The sequence below is a fragment of the Podarcis bocagei genome (genome assembly GCF_964188305.1).
Source record: "Podarcis bocagei genome assembly, chromosome: 5".
Lineage (NCBI taxonomy): Eukaryota > Metazoa > Chordata > Lepidosauria > Squamata > Lacertidae > Podarcis > Podarcis bocagei.
In genome coordinates this window covers 34,136,911-34,161,190 of record NC_138129.1, presented here as the reverse complement: position 1 = coordinate 34,161,190, position 24,280 = coordinate 34,136,911, and the positions used below count along the sequence as shown (strand labels likewise).

At 44.9% G+C, this 24,280-nt stretch overlaps 1 protein-coding gene across 1 annotated transcript in view; it reads left to right on the top strand.

Annotated features, from left to right (window-relative positions):
- The first annotated feature begins 11,730 nt into the window (after positions 1-11,730).
- Positions 11,731-24,280, top strand: part of LGR6 (leucine rich repeat containing G protein-coupled receptor 6) — a 142,889-nt gene continuing 130,339 nt past the window's right edge. Inside the window, exon 1 of the mRNA XM_081194693.1 lies at positions 11,731-12,168. Within this exon, the coding sequence (XP_081050819.1) occupies positions 11,942-12,168 (227 nt within the window). The 5' untranslated portion in view covers positions 11,731-11,941. The remainder of the gene's footprint in view (positions 12,169-24,280) is intronic.

The window sequence follows — 24,280 nt, the reverse complement described above, 5'->3', positions numbered from 1 at the left end:
CATGGGAACACGTTGCCTTGGAATAGGTCAACCAAGATGACCGACAGGGCATTTGCAGCAGCAGCAAAGCTAACCAACAATCCAGCTTAGCCAAGCCATGACTAGCCAGACTTCCACAAAGTGAATCAAAATTTTATGTAAGAATTATGACCTTGTCCAAATCTCTAAGGTGGGTGGTGTAGGAAACCCTTGGCCTTCCAAACGCTGTTGGCCTGTGACTCCCATCAGCCACAGCCAATATTGCCAATGACTAAAGATGATGGGAGTGGTCGTTCAGCAACATATAAAGGACCAAAGGTTCCCCACACCTGCTCTGGAGCAAGGATTGGGCATCTGTGGCCAACAAGATATTGTTTGGCTTCAGCTCCCATCAGTCCCAGCCGGTGCTATTTTTCTAGAAAAAGAGGTGCCGGAACTCACCATGAGCACCTCCCTCGTTCTCTTAGTTCCAGCACCTCTCAGGTGGGTGCCACTGCCATTCTGAGTCCCAGCCACATAGCCAGTGGTTAGGGATGCTGGGGAGTTATACAGTGGAACCTTCATTCCCGAACAGCTTAGCTGATGAACAAACCAGCTCCTGAACGCCCGGAAGTAAGTGTTCTGGTTTGCAAACATTTTTCGGAAGCTGAACATCTATTTCGGCTGTCAGCATTGTTTCCGGGGCCAATCAGCCAATCAGAACCACGCCTTGGTTTTTGAACGTTTTGGAAGTCGAACGGACTTCCAGAACGGATTGAGTTCGAGAACCAAGGTACCACTGTAGTCCTGCATTCATTCTACTGTGATAAGAATTTTGCTTCTCAATATTCTCTGGTTGGCCTCTATTATTTTCTCCTACCAATAGGGAACCTACGTAAGGACTCTATATGGGCTCTTGGATACCCCATAAGGGAAAAGGGCAGATTTTTGTTTACAACACTACTCATCAGAGACAAGAAATAGGTTGTCAGTCTTACTCAGGCCTTGGTTGCTCCTGCACCTGATCACTTACTTTATGCACCTGGAGCTGTTTGTTGTACCACCAGCATCATTATGTGGAACACCTGGGCTTCGCTTGTGTCATACTTTAAGCTGGTTGCTTGGCATAAAATGTGACGACCATACAAGTTGATGGTCCTCCCTATTAACATGGATTTGAACATGATATTCCCCCCTTCCCAATCCTGTTTTTAGGATCCACCCATTTAAAGCGGGGAGAAGCCTGACCCAATCCCTAATGGTTGTGATGAAAGCAGAAAATAGAGATTCTGTGGCTAATGCTCAAGTATCATCTCATTCTTACTCACAGCCGAAAGCAGGTGAAGCTGGGTCAACCCTTTCCTTGGGAAGCCACCTTGCAATTTATCCCAGGGAGGGAGGAAACTCAGCTCTGAGGGCACAGGCCAGATGCTATGGAAGCTACACATCTGTCAAGAACGCAAGTCATACTTCCTCCCTCCCCCCTCCACACGCACCTCTTAGCTTCTGGGGATGCTTTACAGACAAAGCAGGTGGGCGGAAGGCTCACTGCTCAAAGTGAGTCTTAGATTTCTGGCTTTGTTGGGTTTTGTTCCTGGAGAATGGCCTTAAGAAAAGGAGGCCCTGAAATGGAGATCAAAGCTAGGGAGATTGCTCTAAGCAAGGAACAAAGGCCCCAGATAGTGTCTGGCTCCCGAGAGCATCACAATTAAAGAGAAGGAAAGAAAAGAAGCAATTGGGAGTCTACAATGTGAAATGCATAAGCAACCTGAGCTGGGGGTGTCGCCAGGAAATGGGAGACAGAGTTACAGCCCACAGGAGCAGGCCAGAGCTCAACCACTCTCTCTTTCCCCCCTCACCTGCAGCACCAGTCCTGCCTTTGCACAGCAATCATGGTGGCAGGTAGCATCATTACTGGCCCTCTTCTCATGCTCTACCAGCAGCCCAACATACAGACATGCAGGACTTCTTTTTCTTCCAGCCACGGAGATAAAGTTTTTGGGAAAGCTTTGCTTGCTTAACTGATGTGCATTGAATAGTTGTTAAAAGGACAGGAAGAGGATCAGTAATAAAACTGGGAACTTTCATTTGTAAATGTAGTGAATGAATTGCCTTGCTCTGGGTTGCCAAGACCGGCCCTACCATTAGACAGAGAGAAATAGCCATTGGTCAAGTGTGTAGCAAACAGAGTTTGAGCAAGCTGCCCTGCACCTCCTGAACTAGCCTGCTGCCCCCTCTGTGCAGTTGAAGATATTGTCTCATTGCCAAGGTTGAAGGAAGATTCGAGTGCCCGTTTGTATGCACCTTCTTGTCCTTTGCCTCTGGCATCAAAACGTCTTTGGCTGACCCTGTGGGCTGCCTCACTAATTTTGGCTATTGGGTTCAAGGAAACAGCACAGTTAGATTTGGATGCAAACATTTTAGCAGCCATTGTCTCCCCTAATGCACCTTTATCATTTTTAAGCAAAAGCAGACTGAAGCACAAATAAATCATTGCTAATATTCCCAATAGTTGCCAGGGAGCAGGCAAAGGTCTATTTGCTCCTATTTATTCTCTCTCACGTCCACACACACATGAACCTATTCTTATACTTCACTAATGTTTATGCACCCCTGAAGACACACTTAGCCTTGCACTTACACAGCTGCCATGCAAACATGCTCATGCACACACACACACACACTCATGCATACACTGATAAATATGAAGCTCCACCCTCTGTCTGCTAAAGATGAAAGCAGGTCACAGATTTTTTTGGAAACGTTGAGAACTTACTCTGCAATGTAGTGATGTCCACAGGCTACTAGGTAAGGAGGTAGGAGACGGATGTTCCTTCAAGCCAGTTATTCACAAACCTCCCAGGACGGTCTCTGTGAAGCTACTCTCTTTCAGCCTATGCCAACAGGGGGTGCTTTTCCTGGCATGGATATTCAGTGTTGGAAAATCAGCCTTAAAAGCATGTAGAGAAGAAGATAGGGCTTGACCAAACACCGGTTGGTGTCATATTTTTTAAAAAAGGCGAGTCTGCTGGGAAGGCAAGTGTCATTTTGACTGCAAGCCAGGAGATCCCCTAAGTTAAAACCCCAAATTTCCTCCAATGCAAACCAAAACTATTCCAGCAAGTTTTGGACTTAGTTGTGTCTCACCAGAGTTACCAACTACATGGAGAAAAAATGGCTGTTGTACCTTTAAAAACAGCTTGATCTGCAGAAATCAGCAGATGAAACTATTCACAGCATGCAAATGGGTGCATACTGAGCTGCTGTTAAAGGTTAATTAAATGCACAGCTATACTAGCCGGATGAAAGTTAACTAATAATCTCACTGTCTTTTTTGGTTTAATTCCTTGTCTGCTGCAAGGAAACACTGACTCACAGGACCTATAGTCATCCTTTGGCACTCATTTCTTCGGCAGTGCATGTGACGCTCAGTGCATGCATGCACACTTGCACATGCTATTTAGTTAGCAACATAGATGAAACGAGAAGAATCCCCATGAGAAACTTGCCTAAGTGCAAGAGTGTGCCTGTATCCTCTTCTAAGCCCAGCAAGGAACAGGATTTATTGCACTATTTTCTGATTTATTAATGCTGCACCTGCTAAGCAGTTGGAAGATCCAGTGCTTTTTTTCTGGGGGAACGCAGGGAGGTGCCTACCCCTAAACATTTTGTGAATCTAAGTTTGGCCTCATTGAGGGGCAGTATTTCAATATGAGTAGGAAAATGAGACTACCCCTAAACATTTTTTTAGGGGGGAAAAAGCACTGGGAAGATCTATCTTCTGATGCACATGCATGCACAAATGCACCTCTCTTTCTGGAACCATTTTCCCTGCAAACCATTGATAACTGTTGTTGTAGGATGGGGAAAGCATGATGCTGAAAATGCAACAGACTGGTCATCCTCCTAGGAACAAATTAGTCTGATCAAGGGGGATGAGTTTAAATTCAGAGATGAACGCAATCAAGTGTTCTTTTTTAAAAAGAAGAAGAAACCTGGAATGTATGTGGTTTTAGGCCACCATTGGCCTATGACCTTCTAAACCATTTTGGGCCATTTAAGGGCTGGCTGTGTGTTTGCACTGCCTTGAGCTTGTGTTTACGTCTTGAAACGCGTCCAGGAGTCATTGACTGGGGCTGCCTGTGGCATTTCAAACCCTGGATGGCCCTGCTGGGAGCAGCAGGCCAGGGCCTCTGCCCACCCCTCTTCGCTCCAGCAAATGGCTCCCCTGTGGCCTTCTCCAAGCCACATAGAGGGCAAGTCCATAAACAAAGCCCCAGGCATCTGGCTCCCTTTCCTCTCCATCCATGCCACTTATCTACAGCTGTGCCGTAGAACCTGATGGCAAGATACCCTAAAATAGCAAAGGAAAGCGAGCGCTTCTAAGCTGAGTGCGTTTGGGACACAGCGAACATAGAGCCTCCAGCCAAGCCGCAAGAATGTGAGCCTCAACATTCACAACAAGTGCCCTCTGAAGAAAGCAGGAGCAGAAAAATACACCACCACACGCCCACCCCATCACCGGGGTGGGTGGAGGGAAAGCATTCAATCTACCTACACTCCAAACAAGAGCACGGTATGTGCTCTGGAGACGCTTCCAAAATGCCCAGGGCTAAGGGTAATGGAATGAAGCAGGTGAGGGCGGCAGCAGGTCCCAAGAAGATCACAGCCAGCAGCAAGAATCCCGTGCCATGTTTCACACCTGTGGGCTGTGCAGACTTTCACACCTCTGATACCTCAAGCCCTGCACATGGAAGAAGATCAGGGCACATCCCAGGCCAGGCACGGCAGTTCTGAGGTGAGTCCCAAAGGTTGACTGGAGAGGCCTTGAGGCTCGCAATGGGCCCCCAGACCTGAGGTTCTCCAGCCCTGCCTAAAAAGATCAGATTCCCCACCTGGGGGTGCTATTAGATCCAGTCTCAGCTTTGAAGGCCTAGCCAGCCTCTGTGGCACAAAAGCACCTTTCGCCAGCTCAATGTCGTACACCAGCTGCTGCCCTCTACTGGATGGAAAGAGAGCCGGGCCAAAGTCATACACACACTCAGGTAACTTTATAATGCATCCTAAGTGGGACTGGTTCTAAATACTATCTGGAAACCGCAGTTGGTTCCAAACACAGGGGTTAAATTGTGACGCTGGTGCAGGTGTATCGATTGCCAGTGGTTTCCTTTTCCGTTTTCTCAACACAATTCAAAGTGCTGGTTTTTTAAAAAAACGAGTAAAACCCTAAATGCTTAGAACCTGGCTTCCTTCAGGGCTACTTTATTCTATAACCGTGAACCTGACAGGAGCTTTAAGATGATTTCAAAAGCCCTTCTTCAAGTTCCTTCACCATCAGAAATGGAGTAGGCAGTGACCAGAGACACAGCCCACAGGAGCCAACTCCTAGGGGTCGTGGGGGCCTCGCCCCCCCCCCAAAGTAGATGGGCACTCCCATTCAAATGGTGTGTCTGCACTGTGTCATGTGAACGATTATACGGGGCAGGGCTTACCTGGGCCCCCACAATATTTTATTCAAGTTGGCACCCCTGAAACAGCCTTTTTCTGGTGGCACACTGTCTTTGGAACTCCCCAAGAAGGCTGGCCTGGCACCAAGTCTACAGCAGAAGACCTTATCATCTGCTCATGCCTTTTAGATCTTTTGTCTTTACACTTGTTTTATTTTCTTTTTATTGTCATGGCCTTTGGCTAGTACAATAAACCTGTGGGTGGTGGTGATGATGATGATGATGATGATGATGCTCTCTACAAGTGTGCATGTGATTTTAGTGTATATTGTATTTTTAAATTGTGTTTTTATATGCCACTCCACTAGTCTTGTCAGGTGAAAAAGCAGGGCAATAAATAAAAGAGATGAATAGATGCCTGCCTAACTACATGATGCGAGTAGCTAATTCCTCTTGGTGTTGAGAATCTCCATATCAAGGTTATCTGCATGAATATTTTTCTAGTTCCTGCCTCATCCCTTGGTCTCAATGAGAAGCAAGCACTTTTGTTTACAGTTACTCTTCCAAAGATTAACAATTCTCACATATATACGGTACTCTAGGTCAGTGTTTTTCAACCTTTTTTCGGCAAAGGCACACTTGTTTCATGAAAAAAAATCACGAGTCACACCACCATTAGAAAATGTTAAAAAATTTAACTCTGTGCCTATATTGACTATATATAAAGTAATTCTCTTGAATAGGAATCAAATAAACACAAAGAAAGTATTTTATAATTACTTTATTATGAAATAGTAAGTAAACAGAAATGTGAAAAATTATAAAATACTTTATTTTTAAATCTTTCGAATTTTTCAATTTTTCCCACGGCACACCAGGCAACATCTCGCGGCACACTAGTGTGCCGCGGAACAGTGGTTGAAAAACACTGCTCTAGGTTTCCTAAAGTAACCAGATACATACAGCAGTGAATGTAAGTGTATACAAATACTTGTGTAATAATAATTATAAAGCATAGTACCACATGAATCTTTAAAGTCTATATTATACTTTTACATATATTCTACATATAATATACACATTTGGGGGTATAATTTTGCATGTAATTAGTCTTTTTAAAAAATACAATGCATTGGTGGCTCAGACATCAGTAGTTTGTCAAGGCAAGTGGTGATCTTATATGAGTGACGTTTGATCTGACTGAAGCCACTATATTTCATGTATTAATCTGTTTAAAATGGATTCCTCCTCTGTTTCAGGTCACTAATCAGACATACGCATGACATTTGCATAGGCTGCAATGGAACCCTGGGCTGTGTGGTTCTGTGATAGGCTAACTAGGGAACTATGGAGAATTCTCCATACTTCATCCTTTACCAAACCACTATTCCAAGAGTCTTTGGAATAGTAGAGTTATTCCAGAGTTATTAATGAGAGTTAAAGTGGTGCAAAACTGATATAAATCTGACATCTGACAGCAAGTCCAGTGCGACTTGGATTATCAGAATAGAGATGGATGGATCAGTCTACTTCCAGCCCATCTCAACATCACATCCATTCTTTCATGAATTTGTCCCCTCTCATTTCTGGCATAAATAAATTATAAAAAAAAAATCTGTATGAAAATTAGTAGTTAAATATGTATTTCCTTATCACATGCACTATTCTAAATTCATCTCCCCCCAAAGCAAACGTTTCTAAGCACATTTTATATCTAAATATGCAGTTTTAAAAACATGTTGTTACTTATTTTTGAGCTGAGAACAGCATTGTAACATTTGGAGATGTACAAAATCTGAAAATTAGCTGCTTTCCAATCTGGACATTATTCTAGGAGGTGTGTATTATGCCAGTATGTATTGGATTTATTTATTTAAGACATTTATATACAGTGTTTTTTTCTTTAAAAAATGTTTAGGGGTGCTCTCATTTTCCTACTCTTATTGAAATGCTGCCCCTCAATGAGGCCAAACTTAAGATTCACAAAATGTTTAGGGGTAGGCATCCCCCTGCATCCCCCTAGAAAAAGCACTGTTTATATATCACTTAATTATTAGCATTTCTGAGTCATGAACATACAACTAAACTATACAGAGAATAAATCAACATGATAAAATTGAAAAATTACCATACAGGGCTTAAGGCAGCCCTGTATCGGGAAGCTTGTAATGTTTGATGTTTTAGTATGTACTGATATATGCTGTGAGCCGCCCAGAGTGGCTGGGGAAACCCAGCCAGATGGGTGGGGTATAATTGAAGATGATGATGATGATGATGATGATGATGATGATGATGCTGTCTGCTGGAAAAAAATGGGAACGAATGGATTTTCCAAGCATTGCTATTCCAGATACCACCAGTGTATATTTACTTCTGGTAAAATATACAAAATAAATCTCTGGCTATCAGGATGAGTTATTTGTTCAACTTAGGTGAGGATCCTGTGGTCGTCCAGTTTTTGGAGCCACAGCCTGCATTACCTATGGTGAAAGGTGATCTGGAGAATCCAAGGTTAGCTTCTCTGATTAACTGATTGTTCAAGCTGCTTCTTATTCATAGTTTCTTAACTGTTTAGAGATAAACTGTTGTCTGGTGCTGGTTATTTGCTTAGAATACCTTTCTATCATCCACCCCAGTGTTTGAAAATCAAATTATCAAGGTCTCAAACCCTCCGTGAGTTAGGGACTTCCCCCGCATGTGAAGACAGGCTCCGGCGGATGAAATGGATGAGCCCAGTAGTGGGTCCGACAGTCATGAAGGCGGTTTCTGTGCGTGCTGTAAGAGGGAAGTGTGGGGCAGATGGGGTCTGTCCACCTGGGAAGGTAGCCCATCGAGGAGAAGGAAAACTGCAGCGGGATATTTTTGGGATAATAAAAGGCTAAGGAATAGCCTCCTTCCGACAACTCTTGCAGCCAAGCTGGTGCCAAACGTATTACTCTGCTTTCCTTTGGACCGCCATATACATTGCTCAGGCTTGTACCGCAGCAAGGTCACTTTGGTGGTGCTAATGCAGCAGTTTGACTTCACCCTCAGAGGCACACTCCATTGTCTCTCAAGACAGATGGATGCCAGCAACCAAAAAGGTCTATCTGTCTATTGAATTGAATTGATTTTTTTATTTCGGTCACAGACCAGTTCCAGCCTACATACAATATCAAGGAAGTCATAAAACACGATAGGGATACATTTGAATTTGCAATTAGGTATAACAAGGACACTACTGATATAGCAACAGTTAAAAATATATAAATTAAAACTTAGTCACTAACATATAACCTAAAATTATCATTTAAGGCCTTAATCATTATGATAGCACAACTTGTCCCCTAAGTTTTATGGCAATCACACAGAATTTGGCTACCCTTAACGTGATCTCAGGATCCTTGTCCTCTACCAGGGATTTTAGACACTGAAGTTCGGATTCATTTGGAGATTTTTGCATAGCAGGGGTAATAAATATCCCCGTAGAAATGGCAGCGTAACAAGGCATGAGAGACAGTTTCTACCTCCATCAAGCCGCAGGGGCAGACTCATTCCGCGTATGGTTTACCCTCGAATCTGCCCTGCACGTCTTTAAACTTTCTCTTCCCTGGATCGAGAGTGAAGGAAACTTATGGACACAATGGTTCAGAAGCTTGGTGGTTCAAGCTCACCCAAGGATGACTATGGGTGAGATTCCTGCAATGTAGGAGGCTGGACTAGATGACCCTTAAGGTCCCTTCCAACTCTATAATTCTATGTTTCTATCTAGCTGAACTTCATCAGGCTCTGTATATGACATTGTAGCTCTAAAGATGTGATGCATTTGAAGTGCCAGTGCTATAGTCTATGCTTTACTTATTTAACAAATTAATTGTGAATGTACTTTCCATGTTTCCCCAAGAATGCCAGGAAATTATAGCTCTTATTGCCTCTGTTAAGGGTGTGACCTTTATTTAGGCAATACGGATATCTATCACTCTATGTGGGTGGTTGTATTGTGGGATGGTAGCTTTAGCTGAACAGAGGAATCTGGGACTTAGCTCTGCCACTTACAGCCATCCAGCTCCTAGGAAGCACGGAAGCTTGAATTAATAACAGGAAATAATGCCATATCCTATCAATATTGCCTAAATAAGATGTCTATTAATTGCATGGCCCTAACAGCTGTGATTTGCCTTCATTTTGTAGCTTGAGTGAACATAAGAACCCCGTAACACAACAGGTCAAACTGAAAGGTTGTTTTGTTTCTTTGCTCATTTGTTTTTGGTTAATTGTAAATGTAATTGTAGTATGTTTAGAGAAGGCTACGCTAGCAACTGTCTCAGCAGGCAAATTTGAAATTGAAAATGAGAAACTCAATGAAAAATCAGCTCCATCATCTCATGCCCCAAACTATTTCCAGCTGGACTTTATAAGAGCTACTATTTAAGACTTGGTGTCTGTGTTAGCTTGTTCTTCTTCCCTCCTCTTTTCCTTGTGTGTTGTACCTTTTAGATTGCAAGCCTGCAGGCAGGCACTATCTTGTTGTAATTGACTGCATGTAAGCCACTCTGGGGAGTCTTTTTGGCTGAACAAAAAAGAAAGAAATAGTATCATTAATAAGAAATTACACGCCATTTGAAAGAGCAGAGATTTATATGCAAGCTAAGTGGCTAATTTAGCTTAATATGCCCTACATTCACATTTGCACATTGTACTGTTAAAGGGGCAGGGGCAGGCCAGGATGGTGTTTTCTTTAGGTTAATTGGCAAGCCAACCTTGAGGTTCACAAAAGAAAATGGGAGAATTCAGAAGGAAAAAGTGCACACACAAGTCTCCTAAATCTCTTTTCCCCCTGAAGGCTTTCATGTGCTTATCAGAAATCCAGCTACTATGTACCTCTGAAATATTTCTACCTCCCCCATTGCTCTCAAACTATGTTTACTCATCTCCTGTGATTTCATCTCCTTGTCTCCTTTAACTTCTAACCTCCTACTTTACCTGAACTGTTTATGGTGAGCCTTGGGTCTATGAGTACTTTCATATCTCTCTCCTCATCTTCCCTTGCATCCTTTTCTGCCTGTCATACAGTCACAAACTTTGTGTAAACACTCCCATTTACCCTGCACCCAGGACACTCTCACTACTGGTTCAAGAAGTGGTGTACACGGGTTAGCCACATTTTACATCTATCCTGATGTTTCTTACGAAAGACTGCATTTTGATGCATCTTCCCCCGAACCAGTTTTGATCCAAATTGAGGGGTGAAAGTGACATAGATGTGCTCAAACCAGTAACATGTATAGAGCCTGATGGCCATATTCCAGCCAGCCTTCTTTGCATTCACAGTCCATTCAACATCACATCTACAACCTTCTCTCACAACAGGTTCCTACTGAGCATGTGCAGGGGGCATCCTTATGAACTCCCATTGAATAACACTGGCTACAAAATGCCCTTTTAATTAAAAAACCAAAACAAAACTACAAACATCCCCCAAAACTTGTGGGTAATGGTAATGGCATGTGCAAGGTGTGCACCTTGACCTAATTCAAAAAAACATTTCCCAAAAAGTGCAGTATAAATGGATGGATATTTCCCTAATAATTACTCTAGCCAGGTCTATGGATGAAAAAAACAAAAACACTACCCATCAACTTCGCAAAGTCACTTATCCTCTGTTTAATTCAAAATAATTTGTTTCCTATGCCCAAATTTGGTATGGATGACTCTCAGACTTAACTCTTCTACACAGTTAAGTTTGAAATCAGTTCGTTGCACCATTTTCTAAGCCAGAAAATCCTCCCACCCTGACTTCTCATTATAAGGGCAGGATGTGATTCAGCTGACTCACCTTTAACAGACAACCATGACCCTATAATAGGGAGAACAATCAAGAGTCTCTTGGCACCTGAAAGAGGAATACATTTACAGGGAAAGATTCTTTTGTGGGCTAGAACCCAAGATATTTTGCAGCTTAAGACGAAGGAAGAGTCCCTTCTTCTGGACTGGCGACTGAATCTTAATTCAACACTGGCAAATGGACAGTGTCCTCCAGTGCCCTTGGCCAACTTAGGGTCCACGGGGGGGGGGCACAAACACAAATCCCCCAGCATCTGTTGTCTGATGAGGTTTTAGGCTCTGTCAGTATCTCTCTTCTTCCTCTTCTTCTTCTTTCTCTCTCTCTCTAAAAAAACACACGTTTCCAGACAAATTCCTGAGCTGCTAACAGGTCTTTCCCCTTTCCTTTTGAATGAAATTCCTGCCAGCCCTGAAGGAGGGAGTGCGGAGAAAGTTCCCCTTTAACTCCTCCCATGTGAGCCTCTCGCTCCCTGCCCAGCCCAGCCCAGCCCGTGTGAAACCCAATAACCGAGATCATTCAACAATGCCTTCCCTTCTCTGCCTGCATCTTTGCTGCGCCAAGGAGGAGCGCAGGAGATTCAGAAGGTGCTCCTCCTGCCTGTGAGGTGTTGGGTCGGTTCCCTCCACGCGCTGAGCAGAGCAGAGCTCAGAGAGAGAGACGCACAGAGAGAGGCAGTGTTGGTGAAGGAGGAGAAGCAGCAGCAGCCCACAGAATGCTTGCTGCCGCGGGAGTCAGGATGGAGCAGCTGTCGCCCTGCGTGTGGCTTCTCCTGTCTCTTCCAGGCGCCCTCCAGATCGCGTCTCTGGAACCAGGCGCTGCGCCCTCCTCGTGCCCTCCGCTGTGCCACTGCGAGGAAGATGGCATCATGCTGTCAGTGGACTGCTCGGAGCTGGCTCTCTCTTCCGTGCCGGGGGGCTTGAGTCCCTTCACAGCCTACCTGTAAGTACAAAACTGTCACACCTTGAGGTTTACTCTCTCTCCTTGGTAGAAAGTGCGCAGGGGAGCACTGAATTGTCTGCTGGGTGTCTTCAAGGCCACATTTTGCTGAAATAAAAGTTTCCACTTGCAAATTAGAACAAATAATAACTTTTTTTAAATAATAAAAGCAGGCAGTTATTATGACAAGAACCGATTTTCTCTAACACCCCCTCCTCCTCCTGCCCACTCCCCTTGTGGTCCTCTGCAAAGCCTGTTTATATTGTGATGTTCTGCATGCTTTACTTCTTGATTGCTACGGATCAGAGGAGACAGAGCTTGTTTGCTGGGCTGATTCTGATTGTTTGGGAGCATAATGGAGTATTTATACTGAGTAATTACTGCAAACTGCTATGGGATCCGTCTTTCAAACATTTCAAGAGGCAACGCTGACTTAGGCTCTGGAACCGTCAGGATCCGGCTTGAAGTTCCCAGCGAATTGGGAAGTTCAATAAGCTTTGGGAAACATTTTCCAGCTCTGCCCGGTACGGTGAACCTGAACGAGTCAAGGTAAAGGAGATTTGCTGATTGGCTTCCAAGCAGCATTTGAGAAGTTTCGCGTCTTCTCTCGGGAGAGTTGTTTGTTTGCTTGCTCATGGATCGGTGACTGGAGGATGGCTTGGAAATTCTGGGGGCTGCCTTTCTGCACGCCTCTTTTCCTTGCCTCTCAGGGCTGGACGGGCGCTCTCGCTTTGAACGAGAGGAGCTGGAAGGCTGCTCGTAAAAGACACTTTGTCTATTTGGGCACAGAAAGTTTAACGAGCGCAAAACTGTCCTGCACGGTAGAAGCAATGATGGGATGCAGAGAACCTGGCATTGCTTTTCATACAAGGAGAGAATGTTGGAAGTTTGTGAGGGTTGCCTGGCTGTTGAAAAGAATTACGTACATGGCATACCCGGCAAAGAGGGCTGACGTTTGCTCATCCCCACTAAGCAGTGCTATATTGGGCAGTATTTCCTAGTGCTTAGAGCGGAGAAACTGGCAGATGACTCAACTTTGAGTTCTGGTTTTCCGACTTCCTTGAGTGCAATAACTCACCTGCTGTGCATGTCTCCTAAACGCTTTGGAAAGTGCGCGTGGACTTCTATAAAGGAAAATCCTGGACCCAGCCAAGATATACGTTCACAGCAAGCCAAGATGCTCTAACGTCCATTTTCCTAGTGCCTCAGGAGTGATAGTGGGAGATGCCTATAAGTAGCAATACTCTGTTGGACCCCCTGGAATGAGTCAGTTGGGAAAGAAAGATACCACCATTTCAGAGGGATGCTATCCTAGCTAATTGGGAAGCGTGGCACACAAGGGAACTTGCTGGAGTAAACCACACACCAGAGCCATCTTTTCCATAGGGCTTAGTGGGGCGTCGCGCCAGGGTGCTGGCCTCTTAGGGGCGCCCCAGGAAGTGGGGGAGCTGCGTGGCTTTGCCGGCGGCCTCCCCTTTCCCTGCACACACGCCAGCTGCGCCCCGTCAACGATAAGGCTGGCAGGAGTGCAGCTTCCCTCCCAAGCCTCGGAAGGACAGCGATTCCCGCAGAAGCTTAGGATGGAAGCTGCGCCCTGCCAACCAAATGGCTGATGGACGTGCAACTTCTTTTCCTAGCCTCTGCGGGGATTGCTCTCCTCCCGAGGAGGCTTGGGAGGGACACAACTTCACTCCCAAGCTAATGCAAGGATCGCTCTCCTGCAGCGGCATGGGGGAGAGTTGCACCCCCCCGGATGGCTGGCAGTGCGCAGCTACGGCCATCCCAACACTATCCGTGGTAATTTGGGGGTGCTGGGTGGATATTTGCACCCCAGCGCTGCATCAGCTGAAGACGGCCCTGCCGCACGCACCCATGGTACCCCTTAGGATATTGGCCTCGCGTCGCACTTCACACCCAGAGGCACTCAGCAGATGGATTTGGCGGGATCGGTAGCTGCAGCTCAGGAGTTCAAGGGTGGCATTCAACTAAGTTTTACTCAGTGGAGCCACTGAAATCAATGGACCTAACTTGGCCATGTCCATTGATTTCAATGGGTCTACTCTGGTAAAATTTAGTTGAATGCCACCTGAAATCTTACATTCGTAGAATTGCAGAGTTGGGCAGGACCACGAGGGTCATCTAGCCCAACCCCTCGCAGTGCAGCAATCTTTTGCCAAGAGTCTCATGAGCTGTCCTTCACAAGGAGGCTTACTGATCAGTGGATTAATGAGGGGAAAGTTGGTTCCTAGTTGGCTGTTTGACACAGCCTGAATAAAGAACTTAAGTGTATGTGCCTATGTAGCTATCCCTTTGAGCTATCCCATATCGTGCATCCCCATGACCAGGAGATGGTCTCCTTTGAGATGCACCAGAATTTTTTCTGGACCAGTGTGTTGTTTTTTGCACAGCACACTCCAACACATGATGCCCCAGCCTCCATCGGGTGTTATATCTAGGTCAGAGTGGTCTGCTTGAGCAGCTCATCATGTCATTGATCCTAGGATGCTATCTGAGAAGTGCTGTTAGGGGACTCAATTTGCCTTTTAAATTCATCCTCACACATCCTGCCTTTAAAACCCAGGAGAAATCTCTTAATGCTAGATTTGACCAGATCTTCACTTTCACCCTTCCGTCCTGTTGCCCTGAAGCTGCTTGAACCGCAGCAGCAGCAGCTGCTATTGCTGTCCCACTGCCTTACTGCAGAGCTTGACTATCACACAGCTAGAAATTAAGACCAGTGACAAATGCCCCATTTGTTGGCCACCAGGTCATCACAATCACCTTCCTACACCCAGGCTAGATTATGCACACATAAACCATTTATAGGAGAACCCACAAAATCTAGACACAAGAACAGGAATGTAAAAGATGCATCAGGTGTCTGGGCCCAGTTTGCCTCATCAACATCCATAAACTCAGAGCTAAACTGTGCAAGGGAGAATGGTAAACATGCATTCAAAATCATGTGAGGCAAAAACCTTTGGGGAAAATTTGGAGTAAACAAAGAGTGAGTGGGGAAAGAGTTAAGCATTGCCTCCTTCTCTTTTGGTCTAAATTCCATCCTAAAGAGGTTTAGCTTTTAAAATGTGTTGTGGCATTGTTGCACATACTAATGTACAATTTGCCTCTTAGCTATTACTGAGTTTTGTAACAGTTCTAGCACGATTGCAAGATCACAAAGAACATATTCCTGGCTGTAATAGCTAAAGGAACAGTACTCATGAAGGTTGCAACATCTGGGATACAAATATGTATAGGAATTTTCCTTTTCCAGGGATATTTCAGCCTCCTTTTCCCTGACCCAGAAGGATACATCAAAATTTGCTGCATCTGGAAATGTTTGTTGCTTTACACTGATCTAACCCTATTTCTGAGCAAAGCTTTTCAAGAGTTCAGCAGGATGGGTCGCAAAGTAATCATTTTGCAACGTATCCCTCTTGTAGGCACTTGCCTAGTTTGGGCATGTGGTGGCGCCATTGACAGCTCTTTGTAGTACGCATCCTTGCACTATAAAGTATAGATTCTCCCAAGGTCATCCTTCAAATAGAAAGGTTTTTCAGGTGTTTGCTATCTGCTTCTTTTTCCTGTCCTCCTGTGCACTTAGAGTTTGTCGCATTTTCCAAAGAGTGGATGGATCCCATCATGTACATGGATATTTCAAACTCAGAGGTGTTGCTTGTAACTGGTAATTGTAAGTGTGAGTCTTTCTCAGCACCAAGTGCCTCTTGGTGCTATAGATTCCTCCCTCCCTCCCAAGCCCTGCACCTCAGGCTGTCAGGAGCATCCCAGTTTAAACTTGATTGGGAACTCCAATCTAAATGTGATTAGACACATGTGGATCTCATTGCTCAAGTTTTATCCCCTTGGACTAGAACTCTGCAGCGTGAATCAGCAGAGCAACCCCTACCGATGGAGCAGATCAACAAGAATTCATGAAGAATAGTTACACTGGTTTATGGATTTGTCTGGCTTATAGATTTGTACGAACTGCTTTATAAATGTGTCTTATTTATACAGTTGCTGGTTTCCAGCATCTAAATGCCCAGTTCCTCCAAGTTATTATTATAAGCTTTCTTGGTAATTGAGCAAAAAGAGCATAGGCAGTAATGTTGGGCACAATAAGGCCATTAAACAGAAGGCAAATGCCATTTGCTCAGAGCATCTTCTTTTGATGCTTTGTATGTGAAAGGTTCCAGGTTTACTTCCTGGCAGCTCCAGGTAGGGCCGGGAATGTCCCCTGATTGTGCTGCTGCCAATCAGAGTAGACAGTACTGGACTAGGTGGGCCAATGGTCTGCCTTGGTATAGGGCAAGTTCCTAATATAAATAGGAAACTCACAGTACTGTGAATGCCCCCAGCTCTTTTTATATTAAGTTCCAGTGAACTGAATACATCATTGACCCTCCTTACTCGCTCACCTGTCCTGTTGCTGGTGTTGGGGGTGAGGAAGGCACAGAACTCAGTATCTTAAGGCCTCAGGGCCCTAGTGCCAGTCCCTAACCCTTCCTGTTGCTTCCCCTCAGCACCATTGCCACTTACCCATCAACTTGGCAAATGTGAAAAAAATAACAGTAAGAAGCAGCAGACTTTCTCCACTTGCCTGCTCTGCCTCCCTCTGGGCAGCTGTGAAAATTGGTCCCCATCGGCTTTCTTGCCCATCTGAAACAGGGTGGGCTCTTCACTCCGCTGCAATTCCAAGAGGAATTCAGTTGAGAAGGCGCTTTCCAATGGCTTTGACATTCTTTGTGGGTCTCTGGAATTTCGCAGCCCACCTGCAAATCTGAAACCCAAGTGCCACCCTTCTCTCTACTGTTTCTGCTTCCAGTATGGAGGATCACTAATGCAAATAGCACCGACTTGCACCTTCCGCCCAAGACGAGCCTGTTAGTTTGGGCTTGGCCTTGCTCTGACCTTTTCACTTGCCCCTCCACTGCCCAGCACTGGAAGTGAGGGACAGACTGGGACCAAACTATGACAGGAATTTGGCACAAGAAATTGCCAGGAAGCTGTCATCTCTAACCCCGGTGTTGGTTATGGGGTAGACGCAGCATAGCACTGAGCAGTGTTCATTCCTTCATAGGGTGGGGCAAAAATATTCTCACTACACTCAAGTGATAATGCCTTCATCGCTTGCCTTTTAGCCCATCGACCATGGATGGCATCATGCTAGGGTTTAGCACACCAAAACAATTAGGATATCTGTGAAACATGCCTTACCAATTCTAATTGCTCTCCATTTCAGTCAGTTTCCATTTTATTCCAGGAATGTGGCTCAACGTTCCTCTTTTAGCAATAATGTTCTTTCCAGAACTTGCATTACAGCTGCAATCCTAATATGCACATTTTCTTGGGAGTAAGTGTGCATACATAAGTCATGTTATTCAGAGGAATACCCAAGCATATTTCTGTGATGGCCTGGGTTTTAAGTGTCCTTTCCATGTGGCACCTCACCAAGGAAATAGGATATCAGACGGCCATCTGAGTTTGTAAAGGTCTGCCCCTTAAATATTGGGATTGTTTGTTTGTTTGTTTGGTTGTTTGTTTAAAAGCCTCATATACAACAAAGTGATTTACAGTCTCTAAAATACACCAGCAACAATTAGTAAAATGCAATAATAAAACTATTGCATCTGATTACAATAATACAAATAAACATAGATTTAAAATAGGCTAAAACCAGGATTAGACATGTGGCTCAACCATTCTAACCCAATTGATGACCTTACATTTTAATTGGAAAAGGCTGTAAAAAATGCTCAATTGGTATGTGCATCTTGGTCCTGAAGCCATAATGGACCAATAAGAGTGCCTCTGCTGCTCTGCGTAAGACTTTGTTTCCAGCATTAATTAGGAATCCAGATTTTGTGCTATTTTTTTGTGAGAGTGGTGTTGGAACAGTGGTGGTATTAGCACTTTCTATGGTTGTGTACATGTGTCAGTGCTTTGCTGTTAGGACTCCTAGCCAAGGAGTTTAGACATTCTCCCCACATTCATTCCTTGCAGAATCAAGATCAGGTAATACCATTCCATTGCTAAAATGGTGTGTTTGTAAATTTAGTACTTGTATAGGCAGGATCACATGAACGCATTCATCTAGCCTTGCCACAGCATGATTAGCATTCAGAAAGATCTAAGACTGTTCAATCAGACCCCCAAGCCATCATGTGAGTAGAAAGAAAATCACATGTTCCATGATGTTCCATTGGAACTCAGCCTAATCATGCTAAAGCTGGCAGTTAGGCATCTTAGGGAAAGACAGGCACAAAAAGGGTATAATGCAGGTCACGCCACACCAAATGCCACCTTGCATTTTGTCTCTGGCAGCAGAGAGTTCCCTTGATCCCCTGGAAGATGAAAGGGCAGTCACATTGGTTTGCAGAAGGGTACTGTGGGTGGGGGGGTTGGTAGAAGGAGTGGCCGTGCAACATGCATTTTTAAAGTCACAATTGAATGTGGTGTTGCTGGCAGCTGTGGGATGGGGAGAGAGTCCTCCTGTGTTTGGGTCCTGCTTGCGAGTTTCCCACAGGCATCTGAAGTAAGGTATGCATTGGATTGCAATCTCCTGCACTAGGCACGTGCCCTTAAACCTCCTGTTGAAAGCATGGGATTCAGAATCTTAGACTCACAGAGTCGGAAGGAGTCTTGTAGTAGACCATCCAGTGGCGTAGCGTGGGGGGTGCAGGGGGGGGGCCGGCCGCACTGTGCGCAACATCTGGGGGTTAGGGTTAGGGGGCGCAAATCCACGGATTAGGGGGTGCAAATTACTTGCCTTGCCCCGGGTGCTGACAACCCACACTACGCCACTGAGACCATCTAATCCAGGGGTACCCAAACTTTTCTCAAAGAGGGCCAGATTTGATGAAGTGAACGTGTGTGAAGTTGTTGAGCTTGGGATTGCAGTTCCTGAGCTTTTTAAAGGATTTTATCACAGGACATATACTGCCACAGGGGCCGGATTAGATCGACCGGCAGACTTTGGACATGCCTGGTCTAATCCAACTCCTTGCTCGGCACAGGAAATCCAAACTTAAGAGCATCCCTGGCAAATGATGGAACGAGCCTCTGACTAAAGATCTCTAGTGAGGGACAGCCCACCACCCCTCTAGGTAATCGGTTCCATGGTGGACACATGCACAGTGTGCTCTGGGAAGCAGAAAGGGGCACTAACGTAGTAGCAACTAAAGCAACATGACAAGATCTTGGAATTAATTTGGCCACAACTTGATTGATTACAAATGACAGTATGCTTTGGCATAGCCATTGGGTATGTGTCCTGAATCATTCAAACCAACTGCTGAACAAGCTCAAAAGGGTTAAGTGTCCCCTCAAGATGCAGATCAACTAAGGTGACCCCTCCCAGGTCCTTTGGCCCATCAGCCTCCATCTGGACCTTCAGATGAAACTTCAATCCAGACCCCTTTACTGAGGTGTCCTGAAATGTTCATATGTCCAAGGGGAGAGGCTCCCTCTCATCCCCGGGGTAGACTAAGGGTTCTGGTTCCATTGTTGAGGTTTCTCCTAAAGGTACTCCTGGCCACTGAGACCACCTGAGCCTCCAATGACAGGGAATGATGATATGGCTAATATAATTAACCATATGACAACATATATCTATATCTATATCTATATCTATATCTATATCTATATCTATATCTATATCTATATCTATATCTATATATCTATATCTATATCTATATCTATATATCTATATCTATATCTATATCTATATCTATATCTATATCTATATCTATATCTATATATCTATATATCTATATCTATATCTATATCTATATCTATATCTATATGCCTGAACAGGGTTGATTCTAACCTTACAGGGTTGTTGTGACGATTACAATAGAATGTACACAAAGTGGTTTAAACTCTCAGAAGTGCTACAGAAATGCTGAGTTTCACTATAAACCAAAGTTAATTAAGCAGCTCAAATTTCTGTGAAGACAAGCCTTTTCGCGGATCTTCTTAGCCACACATGATGCTGTAGATGAAAGACATCATGTCAGCAAGATGTCATCATTTTTAATTTTTGGCTCAATGGGAAAGAAGTGCTCCTAGCTTAAGGAAAAAAGCATCCAGTCTCTGTGAAGGAAGCAAAGCACTGAGGGAGCATCTAGGTGCAAAACCCAGAGCACCCCAGTGCTGGTGAAGAATGCGGTGGAGCCTCGGGCTGGGAAAGCTACGGTTGGCCAGTGCTGGGGCTGAGAACTGAGGTGGCTGTAAAGGCTCTGGAGCTCTGCAGAATTACTGGCTTGGTCAGGTCATAGCGAAGCAGCTGCTCCCACCCCCTGGCTTTGTGGAGGGCAGTGGAACACAGCAAGCCTAGTCTGGCAGCTCCCTCTCCACCTCGGCCCTCCCCTTTCTGAAGAAGCAACTTATAAATCTGCCCAGGGCACTGCAAGCACTGAGCTCATGCCCTTAGATCTGCGCGTGAGGAGCTCTAACTAGCGATTATAGGAATTTAAGACTGGCTTTGAAATTTTTTATTTTTTTAAAAAAGTTTTTTTTTAATTCTGGCAGGTCTTCGGATGCCGAAGGGTGAATGAGGAGGGGCACAGGGCAGTCTATAATGCCATGCCTTACACTCCTGCTGCACCTGCTCGTGTTCAGGAAGCAGCAGGCAAAGAGAGAGGCTTCACATTTCCAAACTAGCCTGAGTTTGGGAGCTCTTTCAATCCACCCTGTCCTTTTTCCCCCAGTGTAGTAAACAAGAGATCAGCACACTTAGAGTCCCTCGGGACAGGTTCCCACCCCCAGGTGTATTCTGCAACATGACACGGACACAATGATAGTGTATTATCAGGAGATTTATACTGGACTGTCCACACAGCGTTCAGCTTTCTTAATTGTTCCGCAATGCTTCCTCGGGGTCACTGTGTTACTGCTGGAGGACTTCTGCATGGTGATGCAATGAAAGCGGGGCGCAAAAAATAAATAAATAGAAGAAGCCTAGAACATTTGCAATGTGAAAACTTACAGGAACTACAAATAGTACTGTAAAAGCAGAATCGTGTGTAACTGTCCCGAAAGCATCATGAGCACAAATAATCATGAACGCATAATAAAAAAGACATCTGGAGCAGCAGCCCTGAGATGAAATAAATTATGGTTTATGAGTGGGAACGTTGGAGGCAGCAATGGGATGGAAGTGAGTTCTGAGCCCTTTGTTTTTCTCTTTGAGGAATGGCTATGGTGACAACCAGTCCAATGATGCAGGAGGGAGAAAGGTTGTTAGAGGAGGGAGAAAGGTTGTTTTCTGCTGCTCCAGAGAAGCGGACACGGAGCAATGGATCCAAACTACAAGAAAGAAGATTCCACCTAAACATTAGGAAGAACTTCCTGACAGTAAGAGCTGTTTGACAGTGGAATTTGCTGCCAAGGAGTGTGGTGGAGTCTCCTTCTTTGGAGGTCTTTAAGCAGAGGCTTGACAACCATATGTCAGGAGTGCTCTGATGGTGTTTCCTGCTTGGCAGGGGGTTGGACTCGATGGCCCTTGTGGTCTCTTCCAACTCTATGATTCTATGATTCTATGATGCACCCTGTAAAATGGCTTTCATAGTTCCAATATTGATTTATATTTACAAACACACAGACACACACACAGAGAGAGAGTTGCTGCAGTTTTGAATGGAACACCAGTGTCCATGTGTTGAAATGCAGCTTGTGGTAAACGAAAGTGCAGGAGGCTGGTACGTGGGAAGGGAGTGGCAAATCCGTCCCTGCCTGCATGTTTTCCTGTACACCACCAGCCTGTAGCTGCTTTTCTCCCTGTGTAGCTTACACTGGTCTCAGGATCTGGCCAGGAGAAAAACAGCTGGGGGGAGAAGGTTCTGGGTGGAAAAGAACAGGCAAGGGAAGGGATCAGCACCCCTCTCACACCTGTTCCTTTTCCCATGAAATATAATCTCTCTCTCTCTCTCTCTCTCTCTCTCTCTCTCTCTCTCTCTCTCTCTCTCTCTGTCTCTCTGTCTCTCTGTCAACACACACACACACACACACACACACACACACAGCATGTCACTCATTTGTGGGTTTTATTCAAGTGCTTACTGGAAAATTAGGTTTGCACAATTAAAACACTCTTTCACCCTAGCACAACAATACAAATATATATGTAGCTGGCTTTTTGTAGTTAGGAAAGGCATGGGGAAATATATTGGAAACTGAGGGATGATCAGCTAATTAACGGGAAGACCTCTAAACACCATGCAAGAAAATCGGGACGAGTGCTCATTGTCGTATAGCTACCCTGCAAAACCAATGCTCCATAAAGACTGCATAGTATAACCTACGCATAAGCTTTATGCAAGCAGGAAGAATGTTCAATAAACTGAACATCTGAAGGAGGCCTGTATATGTTTGATGGTGCGCAATGAGCTAAAACACGGGCTTGCCACTGTCCAATCTCGTTTAAACCCTAAGGGAGGCCCTCTTAAGTGTTGAATGTGCTGTATGGTCCACACACATAGTTCCCCTGGTAGTATGGGGCTTCCATTTCCTCTCCCTTCACTAAAATCTGCCCAGGGGGGTCCCAACGCTCCTGAGCTGACTTTGTCAGCTGGAGGAGACAGAAGAGGAAGTTCCACTGCACGCCCAGATGTTTGTTGCATCGGCAGAAATACAGCGTTAGATATGGCCCAGTGTATTTAGCAGTCAAATGGTGTGTAGAAATGAAATAAATTATCAGAAGTAAGAAAAGGTATGCAAATGTGCTCAATTTTCATAATTTGTACATGGTCTCTTCTGTAGCAAACATGGGTGGTACTATATGCTACAAGGTCTCTGATTCAAATGTTGCAGAATCATAGAATTGTAGAGTTGGAAGGGATCTCAAGAGTTATCTAGTCTAACCTCATGCAATGCAGAAATCTCAACTCAAGCATCCATGACAGATGGCCATACAATCTCTGCTTAAAACCTCCGAAGGAAGGAGAGTCCACCACCACCGGAGGCAGACTGTTCCACTGTTGAACAGCTCTTACAGTCAGAAATTTCTTCCTGATGTTTAGTCAGAATCTCCTTTCTTGTAACTTGAATTCATTGGTTCAGACCCTAGCCTCTAGAGCAGGAGAAAACATGCTCCCTCTTCCATGTGAAGATGGCTATCATAACTCCTCTCGGTCTCCGCTTATGCAACCTTAACATACCCAACTTCTTCAACCGTTCCTCATAAGGCTCGGTTTCCAGACCCTTGATCCTCTTGGTCACCCTTCTCTGCACATGTTCCAGCTTGTCAATATCCTCCTTAAATTGTGGCGCCCAGAAGTGGATACAGTACTCCAGGTGGGGGCTGACCAAGGCAGAATAGAGTGGGACTATTGCTTCTCTTGATCTGGACCATGGGTCAGTGAACTTTTTCATCAGGGGGCCGGTCCACTGTCCCTCAGACCTTGTGGGGGGCCAGACTATCTTTGGGGGTGGGGAATGAACAAATTCCTATGCCCCACAAATAACCCAGAGATGCATTTTAAATAAAAGGACACTTTCTACTCATGTAAAAACATGCTTCCCAGACCATCCCTGGGCCGGATTTAGGAGGCAATTGGGCTGGATCCAGGCCTTAGTTTGCCTACCCATGATCTGGACACTATGCTTTTGTTGGTGCAGTCTAGAGTAGCATTAGCTTTTTCCCGCTGCTGCATCACGCTGTTGACTCACGATAAGCTTATGGTGTACTAAGGCCCCTAGATCCTTGTCACATGTACTACTGTCGAGCCAGGTGTCTTGTAGTTTAGGAAAACGCAAAGGACAAATGCCAACAAAGAAGCATAGGAAACAATGAGAGCATGCTAAACCATGATGTAAGCACCCCTACTCTACGAGCGAGCCATTGTTTTTGGTAGGCAACAGAATTTTCAGGATATTTGCAGGAAATGTAGGGCTTGCTAGAAGATGCTGTCATATTTGGCACAGGCCGCAGCGTCATCATGGCACCAGTGTAGGAGAGATGGTAAACAAGGACATGATAGATTATGAAAGTTCTGAGGAGAGCTTGAATGGTATGTTTTTGATTCACTGGAGAAAGTAAGAGCCCGTGGAAGTAAACAGGGATGGGTTGCTCAGTGGAGAAATATGTTTGTTGAATGTTTTTCTGTGTGTTTGT